Raw genomic sequence first — 24,462 nt, forward strand, 5'->3', positions numbered from 1 at the left:
TTACCAAAGATTCTGTTTGTTTACAGGACCGGAGTTCGAGACACATGATTGGCACCGGATGTGAGTCTCATGGTCTGTATCATCTTCGTCCTCCTTCACATGTTGGCGCGGCTATGGAATCACCATCCCTTCTTCATGCACAATTTGGTCATCCCAGCCTTGCCAAACTGCAACAACTTGTCCCCAGCTTGTCCAAGTTATCTAGTTTGTCGTGTGAGTCTTGTCAATTAGGAAAGCATAGTCGTAGTTCGTTTCCTTGTAGTGTCTCACAACGAGCTTTGTCCCCTTTTGCATTAGTTCATTCGGACATTTGGGGACCTAGTCGTGTTAAGTCTACTTTAGGTTTTCAGTATTTTGTTACTTTTATTGATGATTATTCAAGATGTACTTGGTTATATTTAATGAAAAATCGTTCTGAGTTGTTCTCTATTTTTCAATCATTCTTTCATGAAATTAAAACACAGTTTGGGGTTTCTATTCGAAATTTGCGGAGTGATAATGGTCGTGAATATCTCTCTCAATCCTTCAAACATTTTATGGCTTCTCAGGGCATTCTTCATCAAACATCATGCGCTTATACACCCCAACAAAATGGAGTGGCTGAGCGCAAGAATAGGCACCTTATTGAAACAACTCGCACTCTTTTAATTCATGGTGCAGTTCCTTCACATTTTTGGGGTGATGCGGTTCTTACTGCTTGTTATCTTATTAATCGCATGCCTTCTTCAGTCTTGCATAACCAAGTTCCTCATTCTATTTTATTTCCTCACGACCCTCTTCACCCTTTACCTCTTAAAGTCTTTGGGTCCACATGTTTTGTTCATGATTTTAGTCCTGGCTTGGATAAGTTGTCTCCGAGAGCCCACAAATGTGTCTTCTTAGGATTCCCCCGCTCACAAAAAGGGTATAAGTGTTTCTCTCCTTCCCTCAATCGTCATTTTATCTCCGCTGATGTCACCTTTGACGAGTCTTCTTTTTACTTCACACACCCCTCTTCTCGTTGTGAGCCACCATCTACTACTATAGATATCCCTGTTGTGTGTGATCCTCCTAGTGTGCCCACTTCCAGTGCCACCTCGGATTCTCCTCAGCCACCTCCGAGTGTACCTATTGCGGATAGACCACCTCTTCAGGTTTATAGTAGAAGACATCGTTGCCAACCACCAACTCATGACTCACATCAAGTGCCGAGTTATTTGTCTCCTCCGGTTCCAACAACTGAGTCTGATCTTCCCATTGCCCTTCGTAAAGGTATGCGTTCTACCCGTAATCATTCTCCTCATTATGCTGCTTTGAGTTATCATAGAATCTCTCCATCTTTCTATACATGCCTTTCGTCTATTTCCTCTTTGTCAATTCCAAAATCTTTAGGTGATGCATTAGCCCACCCTGGTTGGCGTCAGGCCATGCTTGATGAATTGAGTGCTCTCAGGCATAGTGGAACATGGGATCTTGTTCAATTACCATCCGGGAAATCTGTTGTTGGTTGCAGGTGGGTCTATGCTATCAAAGTTGGCCCTGATGGCACTGTTGACCGTCTCAAAGCTCGCCTTGTTGCCAAAGGTTACACACAGATCTTTGGTTTGGATTATGGTGATACTTTTTCTCCAGTGGCCAAGATGGCATCTGTTCGCTTATTCATTGCCATGGCTGCTCTTCGCCAATGGCCTCTTCACCAACTTGATGTCAAAAATGCATTCCTCAATGGCGATTTGAATGAAGAAATTTATATGGAGCAACCTCCGGGTTTTGTTGCTCAGGGGGAGTCTTCTGGATTGGTTTGTCGTCTTCACAAATCTTTATATGGCCTAAAGCAGTCTCCTCGGGCCTGGTTTGGAAAATTCAGTAGTGTTGTTCAACAATTTGGCATGTCTCGCAGTGAAGTGGATCATTCAGTTTTTTATCGTCACTCCAGTGCTGGATGTATCTACTTAATAGTGTATGTTGATGACATTGTTCTCACAGGAAGCGACAACCTTGGCATCTCCCTCTTAAAGCAACATCTTTGTCGTCATTTTCAGACCAAAGATCTTGGAAAACTCAGGTATTTCTTGGGTATTGAGGTAGCACAATCCAATAGTGGTATTGTCATATCTCAGAGGAAATATGCATTGGATATTCTGGAGGAAACTGGATTAATGAATTCTAAAGCAGTAGAAACACCCATGGATCCTAATATTAAACTTCTACCTAAACAAAGGGAGCCTTTCTCAAATCCTGAACAGTACAGACAGTTAGTTGGAAAGTTGAATTATCTTACTGTTACTCGTCCTGATATTTCCTTTGCTGTTAGCGTGGTGAGTCAATTCCTTAATTCCCCATGTGAAGAACATTGGAATGCAGTTATTCGCATATTAAAGTATATCAAAAGCTCTCCTGGAAAAGGTTTACTATATGATTCCAACTCTGATACAAAAGTTGTATGTTATTCAGATGCTGACTGGGCAGGATCTCCTTCCGACAGAAGATCTACTTCCGGATATTGTGTCTCAATTGGTGGTAATTTGATCTCTTGGAAGAGCAAGAAACAAAGTGTTGTGGCAAGATCTAGTGCAAAAGCAGAATATAGAGCTATGGCTTTACCCACATGTGAACTTGTTTGGCTTAAGCAATTGCTTCAAGAATTGCAATTTGGAGATGTCACTCAAATGACACTCATATGTGACAATCAGGCTGCTCTTCATATTAGCTCTAATCCTGTCTTTCATGAGAGGACCAAACACATTGAAATTAACTGTCACTTCATTCGAGAAAAAATCCTATCCGGGGACATCAAGACCAAGTTTGTCAATTCAAGTGATCAATTAGCAGATATTTTCACTAAGTCTCTTCGAGGACCTAGAATTGATTATCTTTGTAACAAGCTTGGTACATACGATTTGTATGCACCAGCTTGAGGGGGAGTGTTAGATGATATAATATTGTGTTTAATAGTTGGACTCAGCCCATTATGTATTTCTGGGATTTGGCCCATTATCAATATAAATAAACTGTCCTTTGTGTAGGGTTTACACAAGGGAGATTAATCCCAAAACTCTATTTCATCTTATTTTACAGGTGTCACATATTCTTCGGCTACTCTACTTTATTGTGACAATAGAAGTGCTATACACATTTCTCATAATGATGTTTTCCATGAGCGCACAAAGCACATTGAAATTAATTGTCACCTTGTTCGTCATCATGTTGTTAATGGCACTGTTCTATTGACTTCAGTCTCCTCTACTGATCAAACTGCTAATATCTTTACCAAACCGCATCCTCCAAAACGCTTCCAGGATCTCTTAAGCAAACTCAAGTTGACATCTACTATACCAACTAGAGTTTGAGGGGAGGTGTTAGCGTAATATTAGCATAATATTATGATGGCATAATAGATAGAATATTATCAGATCTCCTTAGCTTAATTATAGGAGATATTGCTGTATTTTCTCCAGAATTAAGTATTGGACTACTGTATATAAGTGATACATATATCACTGAATAATATACAATAATAAACATAATATTTCTTTCTATATGTTTCGCATCTTCTTTCACATAAATAAAACTTGCAGTATTAAAAATTTGGGTGACTTTATATGTATTTGTTAGTTTGCAGTAAAATGTCGATTCGAACAAACAAGATGAAAGCAATACCTGTGTTGTTGAAGCAGTTGATGATAGCAAGGAGGAAATTCCATGAAAGGGGAAGAGATGAATCATTTGATAGGAAGTTGGAGAAGTTGAGGTCGGATCTGAAGAAGATAGAGGATGTGTTTGTGAGAGTGAAGAAGAAGGAAGAAGTGCTTCTTGACACATTAGCAGAGGTGTATGACCATCTTCGTAAGTTAGACCGCGGGAAGCTGGATGAAGACATGGATGGCATTTGCCAGAGAATCAGAGATTCTGCTCACAATTTGCTCCCAATTCTTGCTTTTGATGACTCATCTAAGGACGAGGATCACATTGGTGGCCAAATATTTCACCCATCAGAAGAGTTATGGCAGGCCCACGAGAGGATTCGCAATCTGGAAAATCTTTATTACTCGCCAGACAATCCATCAACACTTTGCCTGAGTTCTCTCTTCATTTTCCCTGAGAACGCTGTGATAAGGAAAAGAAATGCAATTAATTTGTGGATTGGAGAGGGTTTGATTGGAAATACAGAGAACAAAAGAGCAGAGGAAGAGGGCGAGGATGTGATTGATGATCTTTTGAAATGTGGTGTGATTGTACGCTGTGGCAATGGAAAGGATCCCTCTGTCAATAGATTTCAAATTTTTATTAACGTCCGTCATCAAATGGAGTTATATTTATCAAAGGAAAATGGAAAGCATCAAGGACAATATTTTATACCAACCACTTATCCGCAAATTAGAGTAGAGAGGTTAGAGCTTGAACGAAAAAAAGCTACACTAGGTGGAGATGACTGGTATTTTGGGGACCGTACTATAGGTACTATTTTTAATATTGGTGCAAGTTATCTCAATTTTAGACCTAAATGGGTAACTGAATTGAAGAATTTACTGGTGCTTCAACTGGGGCGTTGGCAAGATTCAGCTTTGCATCACATTGAAGTTGGGAGTCAAGAATTCTTGAAAGAGTTGAGAAATCTAAAGCAGTTGAGATATCTTAGTCTCCGTGGGATATCAAGAATATTCGAGCTTCCATCCTCCATCGTTGAACTTGAGAGCCTACTAGTTCTTGATCTGAAAGCTTGCCATAATTTGGAAACACTACCTGATGATATTTCAACAATGAAAAGTCTGACACATCTAATTTTGTCCGAGTGTTGCTTTGTGGAGGGCATGCCAAAGGGGATTGAGAAGCTCACTAATCTGCAAGTACTCAAGGGATTTTTAATAAGCCGTCCTGGAAAGACTCCTTGCAGAATATCAGAGCTTGTAAAATTGAGAAAACTAAGGGGACTCAGCATACATATTGGAAGTGAGGCCGTGATCAGGAATGGGGAGTTTGAACGTTTGGAAGATTTTTTCAAACTTGAGCAGCTGAAGATATCTTGGAATGTGTCTGACCCAAAGTATGCTAACATTAATATCATTGTGCCACCACATTTAAAAAAGTTACATCTTGAATGTTTTCCTGGAAAGAGTTTTGTAGAATGTTTTATGCCAAGCAAATGGGAACGTGCTGGGTTGGAGTCGACATTAGAGCTAAATATAACAGGAGGAAAATTGGAAAGTATAAAAACACATTTAACATTGAGGACCTTGAAAATACTGCGTCTCAAGTACCTTAAGCAATTGAATGTCGACATAGACGATTTGAAAGCATTGTTTCCGCGGCTGAAATATGTTGAAATTAAACAAATCTCAAACCATTCATACATTGAGCATGAATGGGGCATCATCTAATATGAACCGAATACTGAATGAAAAGAGAGGTAGAGTTAGGTTCATGTCAAAATGTTCTGTATGTTCATTTTGTTTTCTGGATTGTTGTGTTATTTACACCATGCTAATCCCAAATGTCTCTCTTCTCTGTATATAGTGTGGATGTATGAAAGAACAAAATTGAAAGACAAGAAAAAAATAAATATGATTTATCTCTGTTATTAATTTTTTTTTATCTCATGATGAAGTGCTAGTGCTACGTATGATGTGTTCTAGATTGCCTCATTTGTCAAAATAACGGTAAATCAGTAACAAATATTGACAAGTTGAAAATTAAAATTGTTTGGATAGGTTGAATATTCAAATTTTAAAGACTTTCGAAATGTTTGGATAGGTATGAGGCCAACCTGAGTCAAAAATGTTGGATTATCATTATTATAGTATGTTGAGCAAACAATATGTTTTTCTGTTTTTTCTAAATTTATGCCAGATGGGAGATCTGAGCATGTGCATTTCCATGATTCAATGTATATACCTTCTCAAATGAAAAATAAAAACAAATCACTAAAAGGACACATATCGTAAGCTGTATCAAGAACATGGTACATCCTATAGTTGAAAATTTCTGCTACAAAAGTGATTATACGGTTTATTTTATTAGATTAATTTTATGCGGCAAGACTGTGCGTGTTGATCCATGAAACAAAGAATTCAAGGAGTCCCTGGCAATCATTAATCAACCAGCAGTGGCTGAGTTCTTTTCAGCCTCTTTCTGAAGCAAATTTGAACAGCTTGTTATATGGCAGGTGTAGTTTTCAAAACTCCGTTGAAAAATCTGAGATTCAGAGAGCAATAATCCAGATCATCAATATCAGAAGATTTTGGAATATAAAATTATAAATCTAAGAATTTTGTATAGATATAGGAAACTGAGCACACAATGGCATGCTTTAGTGCATGATACGAATGAGGTAAGGTGAAACTCATTATTTATTGGTAGAGTTCCCTACATAAAGTTCACAATAAAACTACTAAGCATGAGGGCCAATGATACCAAATCTTGCATGCAACTGTCATCCAAATAGGTGTGTAATAATTTCCCAATTTAATGCACAACCACAAAAGAGGACACAAATTAAATATACTTTTTGGGGGATTAGACTGAAAGTTCCACCTATAATTTAAGTAATTCAACTGTTTTCTTCTTCTTTATTACCACAACAGGTATGTTTTATAGTCAAATAAGAGGTTAGACTTCAGAACAATCTATGGATGGATATGTTAGTTGATGTGTTCTTTATACCGTTAGATGCACCTTAATATTATTGAAAAGAAAAAGGGAAACAAGTCATTACCATTGTGTCATACTCATACACAGATATCTTCAAAAGTAGTCTTCTAAGAAACTTTCAGTAGTTGGTGAAATGCCTCTTGTGGTATATCAACAGAACCAACACGCTTCATTCTCTTTTTTCCTTCTTTTTGCTTCTCCAATAGCTTCCTTTTTCGAGTAACATCACCACCATAACACTTGGCAAGAACATTTTTCCTCATTGCAGAAATCCTACAATCAATAGGGAGAGTTTAAGCTTGGCAACAGATGATCAGGTCATGTGAACAGATTACTTAATTTATTGCCCTTTGTTTCTCTCAAGAGGGTCTAAAATCCACCTATAAAAAGCTATTCGAAGATACTGGAAATAAAATGACAGATATTTACAAATACTAATCAAGATTATTATCTTCATATCGGAAGCTTAAGGTTTTATTTAAGTCAACCATCCCAAAATGATAATTTAAAAAGAAGCTTACGTCTCCCTTGCTATGATTTTTGACCCAATGGCAGCTTGTATGGTTATCTCGAACATTTGCCTGATAAAAATGAAGAGCTCTTTTGGGGTGATTTCAAACTGAAGAAGCAGCATGAAAAGAAACAACTAATAAAGAAAAAAGACCTGTCTATGACAGTTTTCAATTTCTCTGTCAGTTCACGCCCAACGCGGTATGCTTTCGTGTTATGAACTATGGTTGCCATTGCATCAACTGGTTGTCCATTCAAGAGAATATCAAGTTTTACCAGATCAGCTTGTTGATAACTGTAATTACAACCATTGAATGCATTACAAGGTAGGAAGTAAGCCACTCCAAACATAAGAAGTTATTTCCCTATCCAACTTGATGACATGACAGCCAATAAGTATAAAATAAACCACACAAATTATTTATCAAACAAAATTCTATGAGTATGCACATAGTACAGTATATCCATCAGGTATCACAACATTTTTGTGCAAATCTACATTTTACATGTACCACATGATTATTCCAAACACTACATGGCATCAATGCATCAAGGAAAAAAAGTGGGTGCACAACAATAATCACGCAGAAAATTATAGGGTGAGAAAGCAGGAGCAGGGTACATACTCTGAGTCCTCGTAATCAAATGAAGCATAGCCTGATGTTATACTCTTCAACTCATTATAAAAGTCAACAACAATTTCTCTCAAAGGCAGGCGGTACTTCATGAATACCCGTTGACTGCAGGATAGAAACTTAAAGATTTATTACTTCAACCAGGGATAAATTGATGAAGCACCACAAAAATGTAGAAAAAGTTGTCATTTTTTTGTGGATGATCATCCATAATGAGCATGATATCCCAAAAAATCAAGATACTTTTCATGATATGCACACACACACACACACATACATATATTCATAGATGGATAATTGAATATAGTAATGGAATGGAAACTCTCCCAAAATTTTACCTGTCAATGAATGAATACTCCAACTGCTGACCCCTACGCTCAGAGACAAGGGTAATAACAGGTCCCACATACCTTAAATCACCAATAAATTAAGATAGCAAAGCATGAGGCTCTGGCACAGTAAAAAAATTATACCCAGGGTTGTAAAGAGCTTACTCACTAGGAATGATTATAGTAGCTATAACTGTAGGTTCCCAACAGGCTGTCACTTTTTGCTTGGGATTAGAGGGTAATGAAGCAGGATTCTGAACTTCTAACTTGCTGAAAAGCACAACTAGAGTCTTAGCAAACCATAGTGGAACTAGTCTGACAAATGCAAGTTTGTTAGCTACCTTCCGTCAGAAAACTCAAATGTGTAAGGCACAGTAGGAATAGTTGAGATAACATGAGCTCCGTATTCCTGTTTACAGAAACATAATATCGATCACCAACATACCATGCTTGAAGATGGGAAAGAAACTTAAGTTCTGTCCATTCCGTGAAAAAATCACATTAACTTCACAATGCCTCTGAAGCATGCATATGAGTAAAAAATTTGAAGGCATCCCACTTTCCAAAATATATCTTCACCGAGAGTTTAAAGTAATCATCTGGTTATCATACAGTGATGTGTTACCTGTTCAAGTCTTTGATGAAAAACATCCATGTGCAGAAGGCCTAAAAACCCACACCTGAGCAAAACATAATTGGAAACAAAAGTTATTACAGATGGAGCCAAATGTTTCGACTTTTCCAGAACCAAATTCTCATTTCTTTCTTTTAGTAATAGGTACCAGACCTGAACCCCAGACCTAGAGCAGTACTAGTTTCTTTAGTAACAGAGACACTGGCATCATTGCATGTCAACCTCTCTATTGCGTGATTTAGAGCTTCAAAATCAGATCCATCTGCTGGATAAAGACCAGAGAACACCATATGTTTTGCTGGCTTGAACCCTACAGTTTAAATTATCAAATAACTCAAAAACTATACACTTAGGACCAATAAATGCGCCCATATATACTAAAATAAAACAATAATATTGTCATACACATGGAGAAAGGAAGAAAAAAAATATATAATACCACATAATATTGATCATTTAGGTATTATTTTTTACAGGAAAAATAATAACGGTCAAGCAATGAAATGGACTCATTTTATTTTCAGTAAGTCCATTAAGCCTTTAAGGGCAGCATAGGTTTTTTTTTTCTTAATCAGCAATTGTGAATGCAGCAGCATACATGAATTAAAAGATTCTATGCAGCAAAGAGCAGAATGAATAATCAACATGCATGGATCTAAGTTGTCTGACTATACCTGGAAGAGGCTCTACTACAGAAGTCCGAGTATGGTAAATTGTATCACCAACACGGGCCTCTTTAGTTGTTCGCATGCCACTTACAACATAACCAACTTGTCCGGTAAGTAAGATACCAGTAGGTGTAAGTTCAGGATGCATGATGCCAACATCTAAAGCTTCATACGACTGACCAGTAGCTGCAGAGGAAATCTTATCCCCCTTGCTCAGGACACCATCAACAACAGCAACATGACAAATTACCCCTTTGTATTCATCATAATATGAATCAAGTAAAAGCATGCGAAGAGGAGATTCCCTCCTACCAGGAGGTGCAGGTATACGCTGTATAACTGCCGGAAGGATTTGCTCAAGACCCTCTCCAGTTTTAGCAGATGTTAGCAGTGCATCATTTGGATCAAGATCAAACATTGATTTTAATTGGGCTTTAACACGATCAGGATCAGCAGTTGGCTGATCAATCTTGTTTATAACCGGCACAATTGTTAGGTTAGACTCAAAGGCAAGGTAAAAGTTAGCAACAGTTTGAGCTTGGACTCCCTGAGCAGCATCAACAACCAAAAGCACACCTTGACAAGCTGCCAATGATCTTGACACTTCATAACTAAAATCAACATGTCCAGGAGTATCAATAAGATTCAGCAAAAAATTAGGTGACTCCTTTCCATCACTGAAATCATCACCATTTACACTGTGCTTATAGAACATCGTTGCTGTCTGGGCTTTAACTGTGATTCCCCTTTCTCTCTCCACCTAAGACATGTTAAACTTCACTAACAAAACAAAATAAGAAATACAACACATCCCACAAAAAATTTAATTTCTATAAATTGTTTAGTACAAAACGTTTTACATTATCAACCAATCAGATATCACCAAATGTACAAGTTTAGAGGAAATTATTACAAAAGTCAACCATTTTTCCATACTCAGAAATCAACCATGTAATGAAGCCGTAAAACATTTTATTTACAACATCAGTGTATTCAAATTAAATTATATTTTCGTTCAATAAACAAGCACAGTCATTATAAATTTTATACTTTCACCAGGAAGGCCGTGACTTTCTAAGGTGGTTATTCATAGTTTGTAAGTGATGAAAGTTTACACTGACATTGAATATATTATTTTTTCCATCTATTCAACCAACCCATTGTCTCATTATACTTCATGTGGTTAACCCAACAAATTTTAAATTTTGGACGATACCCATTCTACCTAACAGCACGACAAAGAATACCCAGATGAAAAAATTGAAAATTTCCAGCAAAAAAGAGCACCTGCAATTTATCAAGATACTGGGGCTGGCCATGGCCTTTCTTAATGGTTCCAGTGAGTTCTAGAAGTCGATCAGCGAGGGTGGACTTGCCATGATCTACATGCGCAATGATTGAGAAGTTTCTAACGAGCTCCGGAGGGTATTGGCTCAAATCTATGGTGCTTTTCTCTCTCGTGGTGGTGCTGTATTGGCGTGACTGTGAACAGAACAGTTCACGCCTCACAGAAAAGCGTTCATGGGTTATTCTGTTGGTTAATGGGTTGAAATTGAGATTGAAACTGCATAACAACGATAAGTAATTCGATTGCCTTAGGGTTTTGGAAGCTCTGCTCAGATAACCCATTTCAGGGTCTTGTGGGAAGTGCGCTGTGCAGAAGAACGTTGGAGAAGTGAAAACCGTGAGATGTGCTGCGTTTGGTTGAAACGGCGTCGTTTTGGGTCCAAAGATATTGGGCCGGACTCCCATGAGAAAATGGTCCAGGGAGATTGTTTATATTTTTAAAATAAGTAATTATTTTTTATTTTTTATAGCTTTATTTAATTTTTTATTACAGAATTTTTATATTTATTTTGATAGAAATATATATCTTAAATAATTTTTTAAAAAATTAATTTTTTCAATAACACCTTTTAAATTTGATCAAAGTTGCTACTAAAAATTTGTAATTTCAAAAATGCTTATTTTAAAATTAATTGTTTATATTTCTTCCTCTAATTCCTCTAATTCCTCTAATTGACACTACTATTCTTGCTAAGGTAGTTTTTATATTCAAATGTTACTTTTTTACTTAGTTTAATTACTTATATTGAAAATAATTGTTTTTCAAATAAACATTTTCTAATATAATCAATTGAATTCTTATTTTGAGAGAGTTTCCTTCCATCACTTTTTTATTTCCGGGATATAAAATTATTCTTACGGATATTTTTATATGGATAATTTTCTCTTACAATTTGATATTGCATATTTTAAGTGACTTCTTATTTTTTCAATTTTCTTATTTTTCTATATTTTAAAATTATTTAGAATATGACACATCAAATTGTAAAAAAATAATTGTCAAAATTTAGTTGTAAAAATATCATTGTCCTACTTATATCTTAATACATGTGCCATATGAAATTATTTCTTGTGGATATTTTATTTTTATCTTAATACATGCACTTTAATTCTATTTTTGTTTATGAAATTAAACATGTGAAATACTACTATTAAATAAAAAATTTAAATATCCCTAAACTAAATTATAAAATATTTATTTCTTTGGACATTAGGAAAGTAACGTAGAATATCCTATCTAACAAACAACATATAGTGTTTTATGGGTCTTTCAAAGAGGAAAATTAGACATAATAAAGAATTGAGAACACCTTTCATCTTTAATTTTATAAATAATGAGTTTATGAATCTCATCTCTCCTTTTAAACTAATAGATTCTTCCTTTTTATTGTATATATTTATATCAACTAACTTTGTTCCAGAGCTTTTCAAACAAAACAGATGAGAGGTGTCATTTTCAAAACTTTGACGAAAAGATTGAGATTTAGAACATTAGTGAAAGAAGATGTATAAAAATTGAACAATAATTTATCCCCAAAATATCTCTCTCACAAACACAACCAAGTACAATCATAGCAAAGTTCAAGAATACTGCATAATCAAATTCGAGATACATAACGAGATACCAGGCCTTATTCAGTTGGTGATCAATTGCACACATGATTCAACGTATTCGGTGAATTTTACGCAAAGGTACATATTTTGAAGCAAAGTGATCCCTTGTGGCTTCATCTTCCCACTGCAATTTACGCCACCAACTTTTCTGTCCATTAATGTGCTTCAAACTGTTCCTTGCACTATTGGAATCAAACGGGAGCTTTATCAGCTTTGGACAATCTGCTACACATATCTCCTTAAGACAAGCAAATTGCAAAACCTGTGAGCACATGCTCCTTAACTTTGGTAAAGAATCCAGGTCAACAATTTCAAGACTTGAGAAAACAGTTTCTGCATGGCCAAGTTCTTCTTCACCTATGACTTCTTCCAAGGAGGGACAATTGTATATTCTAAGGAGTTGAAGGCTTGGAGCACGAGTGAGCCAATTCAAGTTCAACATGCCACACCCTTCAAGGGATAACTCACGGAGGCCAACAATGTAACCATGCTCAGTAATCTTTGAACTCATGGGAATGCACTCTGTCATAGAAACCTGTGATGGAGACCCCTTTTTTCTGACATGGTCTAAACTTGAAGGAGAAGAAACTGACATGGATAATACCTCTAGATGTTGCATTTTTGTCAAGAGTGAGAACAATATAACATGTGGCGTTGAATTGAAAGGAGAAAGTACTCTCAAATGTCTGATGCATCTTTGCAACTTGGAAGAGTTCAGTAACACTTGCATAGAAGAAAAGCAAAAGAGAGCAATGCTTATGTCTTGAAGGCATTCCAAGCATTCCAGTTCTTTCAACAACACAGTTTCCTCAGGTTCCCCTAAATCAGGAAGAATAAACTGATCTTCCCATGGTAATTTGCTAAACACTTGCAATGACACCAAACTTGATATCAACTTCCTTGGGAAAACAAGCCTGTTGCAAATGTAATTCAGCAGCAGGCACCTCAATTTTTTCAAGTTCTGAAGCTCCCTTGGCAATTTTTGTATATCAGTACCTGATAGATCCAAATGCTGCAATTGAACTAACTCTCCAATGCTGGAAGGTAATTCTCTTACTCTTTTGTTACCTGATAGGTCCAACACTCTGAGATGATTTGCAGTCAGAAAGATCTCATCTGGGAAATTTGTTATCTCGGTATTTCTAACGAGCATAGTCAAGAGATTTGAGCAATCTTGTTTTCCTGAGAGTTTCTGAATGCTATGCCGCCACATTGATAGTTTCTCTACTTCTTTCCACTTTGCCTGATTATATGTTTCAACTGAACCACTGCTTGCACCATCTCTCACCAAGAACCTGGTGTTTGATCCATGATCGCAAGCTAGCCACAGAGCCATGTCTCTGATCACATCATGCATCTTAATCCTGTTTTCTTTCTCACTGTCCTCCAACAAACAAGCAAACTTCAAGCTTGCAATGATTTCTTCTCCTTGGATTCGTGCTTCATAGACATCATCACCAAATTCAGCTAAAAGGCCTTCCCCAATCCAAAGTTGAATCAGTTCATCTTTTCTAATATCATAGTCCTCAGGGAAGATGGAACAGTACAAGAAACAAGACTTGTGTGAGGCACTTGGTAAACTGTCATAGCTAAACTCAAGCAAACAATAAACATAGTCAACCATACCTGAAAATCTTGATGGATAGATCTTCAAAGTTCGTGCGGCCCGTTTCCATTCAGGGAGAGTTTTTCGAGCCATGGATCTTCCAACAGTGATGAGAGCTAATGGAAGTCCCTCACACTCCTTGGCCACAATTTGAGCCAGAAGAAATATTTCAGGATGAGAGTTGAGAGTTTCTTCACCCACTTTCTCTCTGAACAGTGCAAATGCTTCATTTGGTGCTAAACATTCTACTTTGATGCATCTGTTGGCTTCCATGTTCCTGCAAACCTCCATGGACCTTGTTGTGAATATCACTTTAGATCCGTTTTCAGTATCAGGGAGTGGAATCCCCAACTTCAGAAGATCTATACGCTCCCATAAATCATCTAGCAGCAACACAAACTTCTTCCTCTTCAAAAAGTTGTACAAAACAATAGCTCTGTCATCAATGCTCTTACCACCCCATTTACCAACAGGAACATTTAATTTGTTTCCTATGCTTTGTTGAACACTCCCTACATCTGCTTCTTTAGACACCACAACCCAAATCACTACATCATAAAATTTTGTGGGAAGAAACTCATTGTTGAACTTTTTTAGCAGGGTTGTCTTTCCTACACCCCCCATGCCAAACAAGCCAATAATTCCCACATTATTATCATCAAAACATTCACCAAGTTCTTCAAAGGTTGATTCTAGACCTATTGTGACCTCTAGAGGGATTTCATCTACCACAGCATATGGCATTTCCTGAGCCACTACATCAAAGTGCCCTTTATCAATAAGTTCACGAATCTCACCAATTTTTTTACTTACAATCCTTCCCATCCTGCAGCTTGTGGGAAAATTTGTCGAACATCTGCTACGTGTTTCTTGAGCATGAGCAACTCTCTGTTGAATAGCTTGAACTTCTCTTTGCATAGCTTCAACTTTAACCAACCAATCATTCACTTCATTCAAACGCCTCAAATGTTGTGCCTCAGCCAGTTGAACCTTCACACTCACATCAACCCAAAGGCCTAGAAGATCAGATGCCACGTCCCTCAAACAAGAAATGTTCTCTTCATAATCACGGACGTAGGCACAACAGTCCCACAAGCGAATTATGATGTCCAACACAGGACCTACGAAGTCCATCATGAATAGATCGAACTCAATAAAAGAACAGTGACAAAGAACAGAAAAAGAGTATTACTTGTGAAACCACAACAAGTGGAACAAGAAATTCAGGTTGCTCCTGTTTGGTCTCTATACTATATATGCAATCCCAAAGGAAAAATATGCTGCTAGCAACAACCCTGTGGCGTGTTAGAAACCGTACAGACATAACATTGGCTCTACGAGGAAGAATAACACTATGTCATTGTAGTATGCTCCATCGTTGTGGTCTAGGATTTCTTGGAATCCTGGTCATGTTTTTCATAGGTTCAAAAAGGTGGTGAACCTAACTTGACGATCTCTCCTATGAGCCTATGTGATACATTGCTTGATTTTTGTCATACTTGGTACGATTCAACAGTACGTGAAGCTTGTCATTACCTCGTTGAATTCTAGTTCACTTCTACCAAATTCTAGTGCTTGTTATTATCACTGAGAATAGCATCAGAGGTAAAAAAAACTCTTGATATGGCCACCTCATTCTCATAGTTTCTCCCACCTATTATGTCAATGTCATGATACTAAGAGAATCATAGCACAGATTTGCAACTAGTTTTTTTAAGTGTGAGGAGTGAGACATAAAACATCTATTTGAATTGAAATAGGTGGTAACCAAGTTTAGAGTAAGGCAGATTAATGATAAGACACACCCATGGATATTTTATTTTGGTTTTATATCATTAACTTCAAATTAATCAAAATTGTCATCTAAATAAAAAGAGTTTAAGTTTCATTTTATGTAATTTATACTTTTAAGCAATTGAAAATTATTCTAAAATATGACTTTAAATTAGTTATTATAAAAAGCAATAGTCTTTCTATAATAATTCATAGTTAAATAGCAATATATACTTTTGTACTATAAATACACTTTAAAAATCTCTGGTGACCATTATTGGTAGCTCATCTAGTTCACACTTTTTGATGGGAGATAACCTTTAAAAACACTTTCTCTTTCAAGAGAAATATTCACTTAACATAGTTATTCTAATTTAAAGAGAGATTATTGAAATCCAATTTCTTTTGAAATATATACTAAAATATATAAAAGGTTAAAAAATACAATGAGAGAATATTGAGTACCAAATTTAATTTATATTAGTATTGATATATGGCGATTAGCATGCAAAGAGAAAGCAACAAAATCACCAACCCAAATGCTAACACATTTCATTCACAACACTTCACACAAAACTCACTCACACCACACTCTTCTCCAATAAGCTTCTTTCCAATTCTTTCACATTCATTTCATCATCTTCCTAATGACATTCAAACCCCTTCACACTCTCCTTCTCTTTCTCCTCCTTGCGTCCTCAATTTCCCATTTTGCCCTCGCCGGAAAGCGCAAGGTCCACATCACCGACGACTTGGACGACGTGTTCGACGACGAGGAGGACGATGCGTGGAAGGAATGGGGCAAGAAACCCGGACCCTCTTTCCCCCCCTCTGATATCTCCAAGATGGATCCTTCGCAGATTCAGGAGGAGATGAAGAAGCGCCATGCTGGACCCGTCATCGGATTCGTCAAGCTCCGGTTTGGGGTTCGCCGGACTCCGGTGAGCACGTTGTTGGCGTTTTTTTCTGTGTTGATTAGCGTGTGCCCATTTGATATTGTGGCTGTGTGTTTTCGAATTTTGGTTAAATTTGTGATCTTTTGTGATTTTGCTGATACCCTTATTGTGGCATAATGGGGTTGAGTTGAAGTGATGATTTTTTTTTTCTCATGCCCAGTTCGTCTTTTTTAAAGGTCTCACTGACCTTTTAGTTTCTACGGGTTAAAAAATCTTCCGCTTTAGGCCCCCATAGTTGTGTATCCATTTACTTAAAAACACACTTTTTAATTCCTACTCAAAAAAAAATTAAAATGACATATTTAGGGAATGAAAGAGAATAAAAACGATACGAGTATGGAATTAAAGAAAATGATTTTTATGTATAAAGACTAAAATTGGAAGTTTCTGCAACCAATACTTTTAGTAATTAAACTCTTCTAAACAAGTTAATAAATAAAGATGAGCTCGAGTTTGAATTGAAGTGGTGGGTTTTGGTTGCGATGAATATCAATATGGTGGTTAATGGGTTTTTGGTGAGAGTTTATTTATTCAATTGAGCTAGAATTTAATTTCACTTATAGTATCATATAGCCGAATTGAACTGCTCAAAGTTGAACTTTCAAAATCCCAATCACGGATCACCCACAACAGACTATGTGTGATTATATCTCTTAGAATTTGGCCTTTAACTAAATCCAATGATGTGTTACTATTCGTGTAGTTATTGATTTAGGATAAGGCTTTTGTTGTTGTTTTGTATTTCAACTAAAATGTGGCTTGCTCTGTGCTTGTTGGATTTTGCATTGTTGCGTTGGATTGGGGTTTACTTTCCTTGTGAAAAGTTGATTGAACTTTGGAATATTACTTGGAAACTACTCTGAAGTTTAGGCTGGCGTTGCACATTTATAGAGTTTGAGAATGGGGATAAATTGGACTTTTCGGATATAGTTTCTACTTGTTGTCCATGGTTTATTTGTCGGAATTTAATTTATGTATACTATCAGAGTAAAATAGTTTACACAGACATCCAATAGGAATTTATGTTATCAACACATCATATTCATGAACAGTTTGGGCATGATAAAGTGGTCAAACAAAACTTGATTAATGTTTCCGGAAAAATGTTTTACATTGACAATGTGTATAAACGGAACTTTGTTTGTTTTATGATATGCTGTTAATTTGTCAACATGGCTCTTTAAGTACTGCTCGATCAATATAATTGAAGATTAAGAGTAGTCTAAGAGGGTCTTGAGATTTTGATCTGTACTTGATGCTCAATATTTTGTTTGATGATGCATTGAGGTTTCTACTTGGAACTTTTGTGTGAATACTGATTAACATAACCATTTTTCATGATTTTTAGGACATGGTAGCTGAATTTGCCATGAAATGGACACATATTCTGAGAACTGGAGCTGTTGGAGTAAGGTTTATGGGTGTTGACCTGAATACACTCATGTTCAACTTGGAAAGCATCAAAGACTTGGAGGAGGTATTGCTCTTTACTTTTCTGTTTTAATTTCGTTTAAATATAAAGAATGAAAAAAAGAAGAATCAACCTGGCCGTTTAATTTTAGCAACCCACAATCTACTGTTATATGTTTAACCTCCCTGTTCAATTTATAATAAATTATTCTGAATTTTAACCAACACTCGTATCATGTTGTCAGTTGAAGGAATTTGTCTTGGACCAATCAGAGGCTTATGAGATTAAGATGGGGGATGAATTTTTCAGAAGACCTGGAGATCCACCTCTAGATGAAATTATTGAGAAGCTCAACAGTGAGAAAACCAAAGCAGATGATGCTGATACAGAGGAAATTGATCAAAATGATAAAACAGAGTTGTAACAATCGGTACAGACATAATTCTCTAGAAGTTGAGATAAAGCAATTGTGTCACTCATTTTCAATGATTTACGAGTCTTCTTAAATTTTTAGTCCTCCTTCTCTTTTAATTACTGTGATAAACTGCTTCTCAATGATAGTGAAGTAATAATCAGCTTTCCTGCATTTAGCAAGACTATTAGAACCACTTTTTAATGGTAGAAATGTTGGATAAAGAGACTGAAATATAACTCGATCAAAGTCCAAACAGGATTGAATTCTATGACACCAACTATCATAGGAATCAGGACACGTGCCAATCTACCAATTTTTTTTCTCTAATTTCTATTTATCCATTAACAATGTTAGTGTTATTATCTTTATATTTTAAACAGATAGATTATTCTTTATAACCGGTTCAAGATTTTTTTTCGTATGAACCAAGTAGTAGTCGATTTGTATGAAGTTAGAAATGTTTTAATGTGTACGTGGTGCTTAGTTGCTTGTTATAAAATGAGGCATTTGATGTCATCTGGTATAAAGACAAAAAGATATAACTATTGAAACGTGCTATGGTTATGTGGCTTGCGTTGGCTTCTAAGTTGGACATGGTTCAACTCTTACATCGGATCTTTTGCATGTTCAGTGAAAGTTGATTTCTAAATAAGGCAAAATATTGGTTATGTTAATTGCCTAAAAGAAAAACCATTAGATTCGAAGATGCATTTGTTGACATTTGAATAAGTTTCAAATGAACATATGGAACACTGTAAGGGATATTTTTTTTATATCAGTAATGCTCAAGCTGTTGCATAACACAAAACAACGCATTTCGTAATCTGCAAAAAAGCATATTTGCAAACTACAAGAGGGAACAAATTTGTGGGTAAGGAAAAGCCCCACTCCTGGATGGAATATGCAACATGCAATGCTAGAAATATCTCACTAATTTATCCACGTATTATTGCATTAAACTATCGTAAACTCACTCCTCTTTATCTGTCATACTTAAAGTAGAACACATAAATTAAAAAATACAATTACTATTCTTTTTATTCAGTAACACCAAAAAATAACAATAAAAACAGCCTTATATATGCGCTGATTGGTACAGTTAAAAATCAAACTTCCAGTTATACCCTCTATTCTAGTTGGTTTGGTCCATCAATTTGGGTTTGAGGAGAACAAAACCATTAAGAACTATGAAATTTTTTCCTACCGACTTTTAACATTTTCTAGAATCAAACTTTGAATAAAACCTCTTGCACTAGATTAACGAGTTATATATTTAACTTTTATCTCTCCTCAATAGTGTGATATGAGCATTATTGCTCGAGATTTACTAGGTGATTTAAAGATTGGTAAAATCAAGGTTATCTTGGACTTCTAAATGGACATTAAATAATTTCTTTTTTTCCTCATAGATAAATAAAAGGGAACATATGTATTTAGTTTCAAAATTTTCAGCTTGAGAGAATGAGAAGAAGAATACAGTACTCAGATTATACATACAGTTTATTTAGCAGATATACTTGTACTAATGCTAAAGGAAGATTTTGACTACGAACATGATGAACACTTTCCAATAATTTGTCTAACACTTTCCAATAATTTCTGTCAAAGAAATAGTTAAATTCTTAATTTATATCTTTCTTACAGATTTTTCTATAATTTCGCTACTTATTTGATGATTTACTTGTTTTAAGTTGAAATGTAATATAATACAAATTAATATCTGATAAGATATGAGCGTTTATAACTCTTCTCGATGATTCTGTTCAGCAGAAATTTGTTATTGCTTATAAATGAGTAGGAAGAAAATATTTGGTTCAATTATTGACAGTTGATAATTCAATGAAAACCCCTATTTTAACTTCTTGCTGAAGTCAGAGAGCTCAAGAACATGAATTCTGGGGATAGCTGCGGCTTCCTCTCTTTCTTGTTGGGTGTTGTAACCCCAATTCCCTGATCCAAACAATGAAGTTTATCAAGTACACTAAACATTTGCAATAGTGCACATCATGCGAACTTAGACATGATGAGGGAGGGTAAAAATCATAAACAGGTAGAGAGAACTACCTAGATATAAGTTCCAGTGGTCTAACTCAGGCTCTTTGATGACATTTTTTAATGTAGCTAGCCGGTCTTCAACAAAGCTGGTTGTTCAGATTAATTGGAGTTAGTTTCTTTTGAACCATCTTTAGAAGTAAGACAAAGTTTTATACATAATAATAGCCATAACCAAAATGCCAATATTTGCAGCGAAAGTACAATATCTTACTGTAGTGTCAGTCCTTGGTGCTCTGGCTTTTTTTGAAGCTGCTTCAGAACCTCTACCTTAGGACTGAAGGTGATGTCAAAGATAATCCAGTAAAAAAAAATATCTCATCAAAATATAACAAGAAAAAAAGAGAAACAGGTTAAATATAAATGTTTTACAGCATTACTTTGGTAAAATATACTAACCCGGTTCCTAGGCCAAATATTCTTTCTGGTGGTATGGTCACTCCGGCAAGCTCTCGGAGTAAGGCATCAGCAAAACGGCTCTAAAATTAGAGAAATAAGTGTAGAACTTAACATGATGCGGTTTCATGGGATTGGGACAATGGCCCGTTATCTTTGTCCCCTCTTATTTTTCTTAATGTTGAAAGTAAAATAGTCTATTGTTGTTGTTAGGATTATTGTTCCCTTGCTTGGTCAAAGGGAAAAAATAGTTACCTGTTTCGTGGTGACAATGTACACTCTCGAGCTTGCAAATTTTAAGGCATCAGAAACACCAGGATATATTCTAAAGACACAGCATTGCCAATTAATAATAGGAAATACCATTCATTACTGCATTAGTTTTCTACCATGCATCTGGTATAATCGTAAGTATGAAAAGTTAATCCCCTATCAGGAGTATGATTTGGCTACCTGTTTGCACCAATCCAACCAGCAAAATCCTGCTCCAACCATTCATCTCTGACCTTTCCAAAAAGATCTATCAGAGCATCCCTATTCTCACCCCACTCTTCCATAATAATAGGCTTCAATTTGGACCATTTCTCCAGTATAACCTCAACCGTGAGCCCCTCTGAAACCTTGCACAAGAACTATGACATCAGTCAACAGATCCAGAGTTCATTTGAAAGCAAATGCAGATTCAAGCCCAGTGGCATCAACATAAACTATGAACCTAGTTCCAATGACATGGCTTTTCTTTATATCACGTCATTGGTACGGAATATCCATTGACCGGTCAATGACTAATCACAGTGACATGGTTTTCAATTGCTAAGAAATAACTGATGAGAAAAACCAAAGCAGTAAGCATTTTTACTCACCGAAGATTTCCTGATAGAAGGTGTTCTGCTCTCAAGCAACAGTCTCACAAGTAAAAGATTTTCATATCCAGTTTCAACAACTGGTCGCACCTAACACAAAAAACTATGGAAGTTCATCTTTAAACTGAAAACAAGTCCAACATGATTTCATACGGAAATAGTCTTAAATTGAAAACACTCATAAAAGTTACATAAAAAGTTATTCATGACATCAAATAGTTTAATGATCTGCAATGGAAATTGATGATTGAAGCAATCAAGCAAATATAATCTAGCACTCAAAAAAGATAGTTAAATTAGGAAACAATAGCAATCAGTTCATAAAAAGAAAACACGAAAATGGTTTTCCCTCTTATTCTTTGTATGTATGTTAGAAATACAAGTATAAGTTGAAAGTCTGAAATGAGAAAGTTGAGTGATATATAAAAAAAAATATATATATCTATAAGCATTGAACCTTAAGATTTTTGTCAAGTTGTCCTCCTTTGTGCGCATTTTAAGATGGGATCTTAATTTATCCCAGCTATGTTTGTTAAGTCTATCTTGTTACTTGGTAAGTCTACTTTCTAAGATATACATAGCCTAATTTTATATATGAGAGAAGTTTATTTCTTTTAGCTTCTTATTTTCATCTTCATAAGTTTAACCAACAAAGTCTAATTGCCTAATTAGAACATGGCAGATATTTGACACTTCATTCAAAAACAAAAACCTCTGAAGTACAAATCCAAAATGAAACACCCCCTAGAATTCATCAACTAAAGTCAAACTACACGAAAATTCAAGACTCTTTTGCTACCATCCAGTCATGTCTGATCATTATTACTCTTTCCAACCAATAAAATTACAAACCAACATAGCCAAAGCAGAGAAGAGTCGCATGAAATCCATAAGAACTGAAACTAAGTCAAATGAACTTATTATACTGTGTGCATCTGGTCAATAATCCAATCTTCTGTGACCGAATCCACCCCGTCAAACAAACCAGGCCATCTCACTTTGGCAGCCTGAAAATATCCAAACAGAGAATAAACAATGATGAGTATCCAAACAGAGAATAGACAATGATGAGTTGAAGTAGCATTATCATGAATTCACAGAGGAAAAAGCAATTGAAAAAAAAATGTTGAAAATTAAAAAGATTTTGAAATAAAAAACAAAAATTGTTTTGGGTGAAATGAAGAGAAGAACCAACCTTGACAGCAGAGACAGAGCTTTCGCCGCAGCTATCACAGATGACTCCATCGAAGTCCAACGCGTAAAGTTCTCCCATTTCTCTCTTCTTCCCCTTTTCAGTTTCACTGCAAAAATGCTGCGTGTATTTCGTTTCCAACCAAACACTTCCTTATTCGTCGGAAATCCAAACACGTGTCCACGTAGATAGGGCATGGCCTGGTTCAATAAACCGAACCGAACCGTTTTTATGTTTTTATATTAAATATGTTCGGTTTATTGGATGGAATTCATGATATCAGTTTTGGGTTTGAGGATGGAAAACTAATATGGAATTCGTGATTGGAGAGAGAGTTTTCGATTTGTTTTCATGGTGTTTTTTAAAATTGAAGGAGAATAAGTTAAAAATATTTTTTAGGATTTGTTTTCTTAAGTAGAAGAAAAAATTGCTCTAAATTTTTTTGTTGGAAATTTGCGTCTGTTTATGAAGTTGATTTAGTATTTTTGTATTGATGTTTTTGTTTCTTTGGAACTTGAACAATGTTACCTCCTCGCACACGTAGATAAAAACTCATCATTATGTCTCCTTTCTATATTGCAATTCAATGACTCTGCACATGGTTGTGACACTTTTTTTTTTCCGGGTGTGATAGTTTTCTTATTTATTATATTGATATTAAATCATACTTATTTGGCATTAAATTGATGGAAAAATAAAGTGACTCTATACTGTGATTCTTTATTTGACACACCATGAAGTGGCATGCACAAGAGGTGGATTTTATTTTTTAAATTAAAATTAATTTTATTAAAGCATTTTACTTCAGACGTGGCTTTTTTATTTTTTATTAAAATTTATTTTGTAGAAAGACGTTTTGGAGAGTGGGTGTGGGCGTGAAAATTGAAAGGGTGAAAAAATATATTTTCTCTGGTGAGTGGGTGTGCGCAGAGCAAGCAAAATTGAAAGGGTGATAAGGTAGGTTTTCTTTGGAGAGTGGGTGTGCGCAGAGCAAGCAAAAACGAAGAAAGGGAAAAGAAAGAAAAAAAGGGAAAAGGAAGAAAGGAGAAAAAGGGAAGGGAAAAGAAAGAAAGAAAGGGAAAAGGAAGAAAGGAGGAAGGAAGAAAGGAGAAAAAGGGAGAAGACGTGTGTTGTAGTGCAATCGAAGAAGAAGAAGGGAGAAGACGATCCTCGCAGAGTTAGGGTTTTTGTTGCTTTCCATTGTTCGATTCAACATCGTGGTTCGTAGGTCTGTTTTTTTTTTTTTTTTGCGTTTCTCCAATACGCCAACAGTTTTGTGTTTTTTTGTTCGAAATCGTCGTTGAGGGTTTTTTGGTTAAGGAACTGAGATATTTTTTTTGTTTTTGGTGGCATAGTCGACTGAGTTATTCTTTAAAGGCAAATTGAACATCTATCTTGTACAGGTGAATGACCACAACACTGTAATTGAAGAAG

General features: G+C 35.8%; 5 protein-coding genes across 7 annotated transcripts; 2 read left to right on the forward strand and 3 right to left on the reverse strand.

Annotated features, from left to right (window-relative positions):
- Positions 1-3,605: 3,605 nt before the first annotated feature.
- On the forward strand, positions 3,606-5,631 carry LOC114182991 (disease resistance RPP13-like protein 4). The gene has a single exon (XM_028069805.2). The coding sequence runs from the start codon at positions 3,606-3,608 to the stop codon at positions 5,355-5,357; it is 1,752 nt and encodes a 583-aa protein (XP_027925606.1). The 3' UTR covers positions 5,358-5,631.
- Positions 5,632-5,880: 249 nt separating this feature from the next.
- Positions 5,881-11,076, reverse strand: LOC114185790 (Small GTP-binding protein). 3 transcript variants are annotated; one of them, XM_028073705.2, is made up of 12 exons: positions 10,691-11,076; positions 9,410-10,163; positions 8,889-9,045; positions 8,727-8,781; positions 8,443-8,510; positions 8,267-8,371; positions 8,111-8,182; positions 7,764-7,877; positions 7,292-7,432; positions 7,149-7,208; positions 6,692-6,900; positions 5,881-6,171 (listed from the first exon to the last, which is right to left on the reverse strand). In XM_028073705.2, the coding sequence occupies exons 1-11, from the start codon at positions 11,030-11,032 to the stop codon at positions 6,735-6,737; spliced, it is 2,034 nt and encodes a 677-aa protein (XP_027929506.1). In that variant the 5' UTR covers positions 11,033-11,076; the 3' UTR covers positions 5,881-6,171; positions 6,692-6,734. The 3 variants fall into 3 exon arrangements, with proteins under 3 accessions (XP_027929506.1, XP_027929507.1, XP_085528992.1); XM_028073706.2 differs by having other exon boundaries at positions 9,410-10,178; positions 10,691-10,935; XM_085672866.1 differs by having other exon boundaries at positions 9,410-10,183; positions 10,691-10,814.
- A 1,230-nt stretch (positions 11,077-12,306) lies between these two features.
- On the reverse strand, positions 12,307-15,107 carry LOC114182995 (putative disease resistance protein At5g63020). The gene has a single exon (XM_028069811.2). It carries the CDS (start codon positions 15,105-15,107, stop codon positions 12,414-12,416), a length of 2,694 nt encoding a protein of 897 aa, XP_027925612.2. The 3' UTR covers positions 12,307-12,413.
- Positions 15,108-16,258: 1,151 nt separating this feature from the next.
- On the forward strand, positions 16,259-18,704 carry LOC114184032 (LDL receptor wingless signaling/trafficking chaperone). The gene is made up of 3 exons (XM_028071265.2): positions 16,259-16,684; positions 18,048-18,176; positions 18,355-18,704. The coding sequence occupies exons 1-3, from the start codon at positions 16,391-16,393 to the stop codon at positions 18,532-18,534; spliced, it is 603 nt and encodes a 200-aa protein (XP_027927066.1). The 5' UTR covers positions 16,259-16,390; the 3' UTR covers positions 18,535-18,704.
- A 1,575-nt stretch (positions 18,705-20,279) lies between these two features.
- On the reverse strand, positions 20,280-23,342 carry LOC114183719 (ribosomal RNA small subunit methyltransferase G). Its single transcript, XM_028070835.2, has 9 exons — positions 23,032-23,342; positions 22,763-22,843; positions 21,837-21,926; positions 21,427-21,593; positions 21,229-21,298; positions 20,977-21,056; positions 20,792-20,854; positions 20,590-20,666; positions 20,280-20,475 (listed from the first exon to the last, which is right to left on the reverse strand). The coding sequence occupies exons 1-9, from the start codon at positions 23,107-23,109 to the stop codon at positions 20,375-20,377; spliced, it is 807 nt and encodes a 268-aa protein (XP_027926636.1). The 5' UTR covers positions 23,110-23,342; the 3' UTR covers positions 20,280-20,374.
- Between the last annotated feature and the right edge of the window lie 1,120 nt (positions 23,343-24,462).

Source organism: Vigna unguiculata, chromosome 5 (genome assembly GCF_037176805.1).
Source record: "Vigna unguiculata cultivar grain cowpea cultivar isolate G323 ecotype 2 chromosome 5, ASM3717680v1, whole genome shotgun sequence".
NCBI lineage: Eukaryota > Viridiplantae > Streptophyta > Magnoliopsida > Fabales > Fabaceae > Vigna > Vigna unguiculata.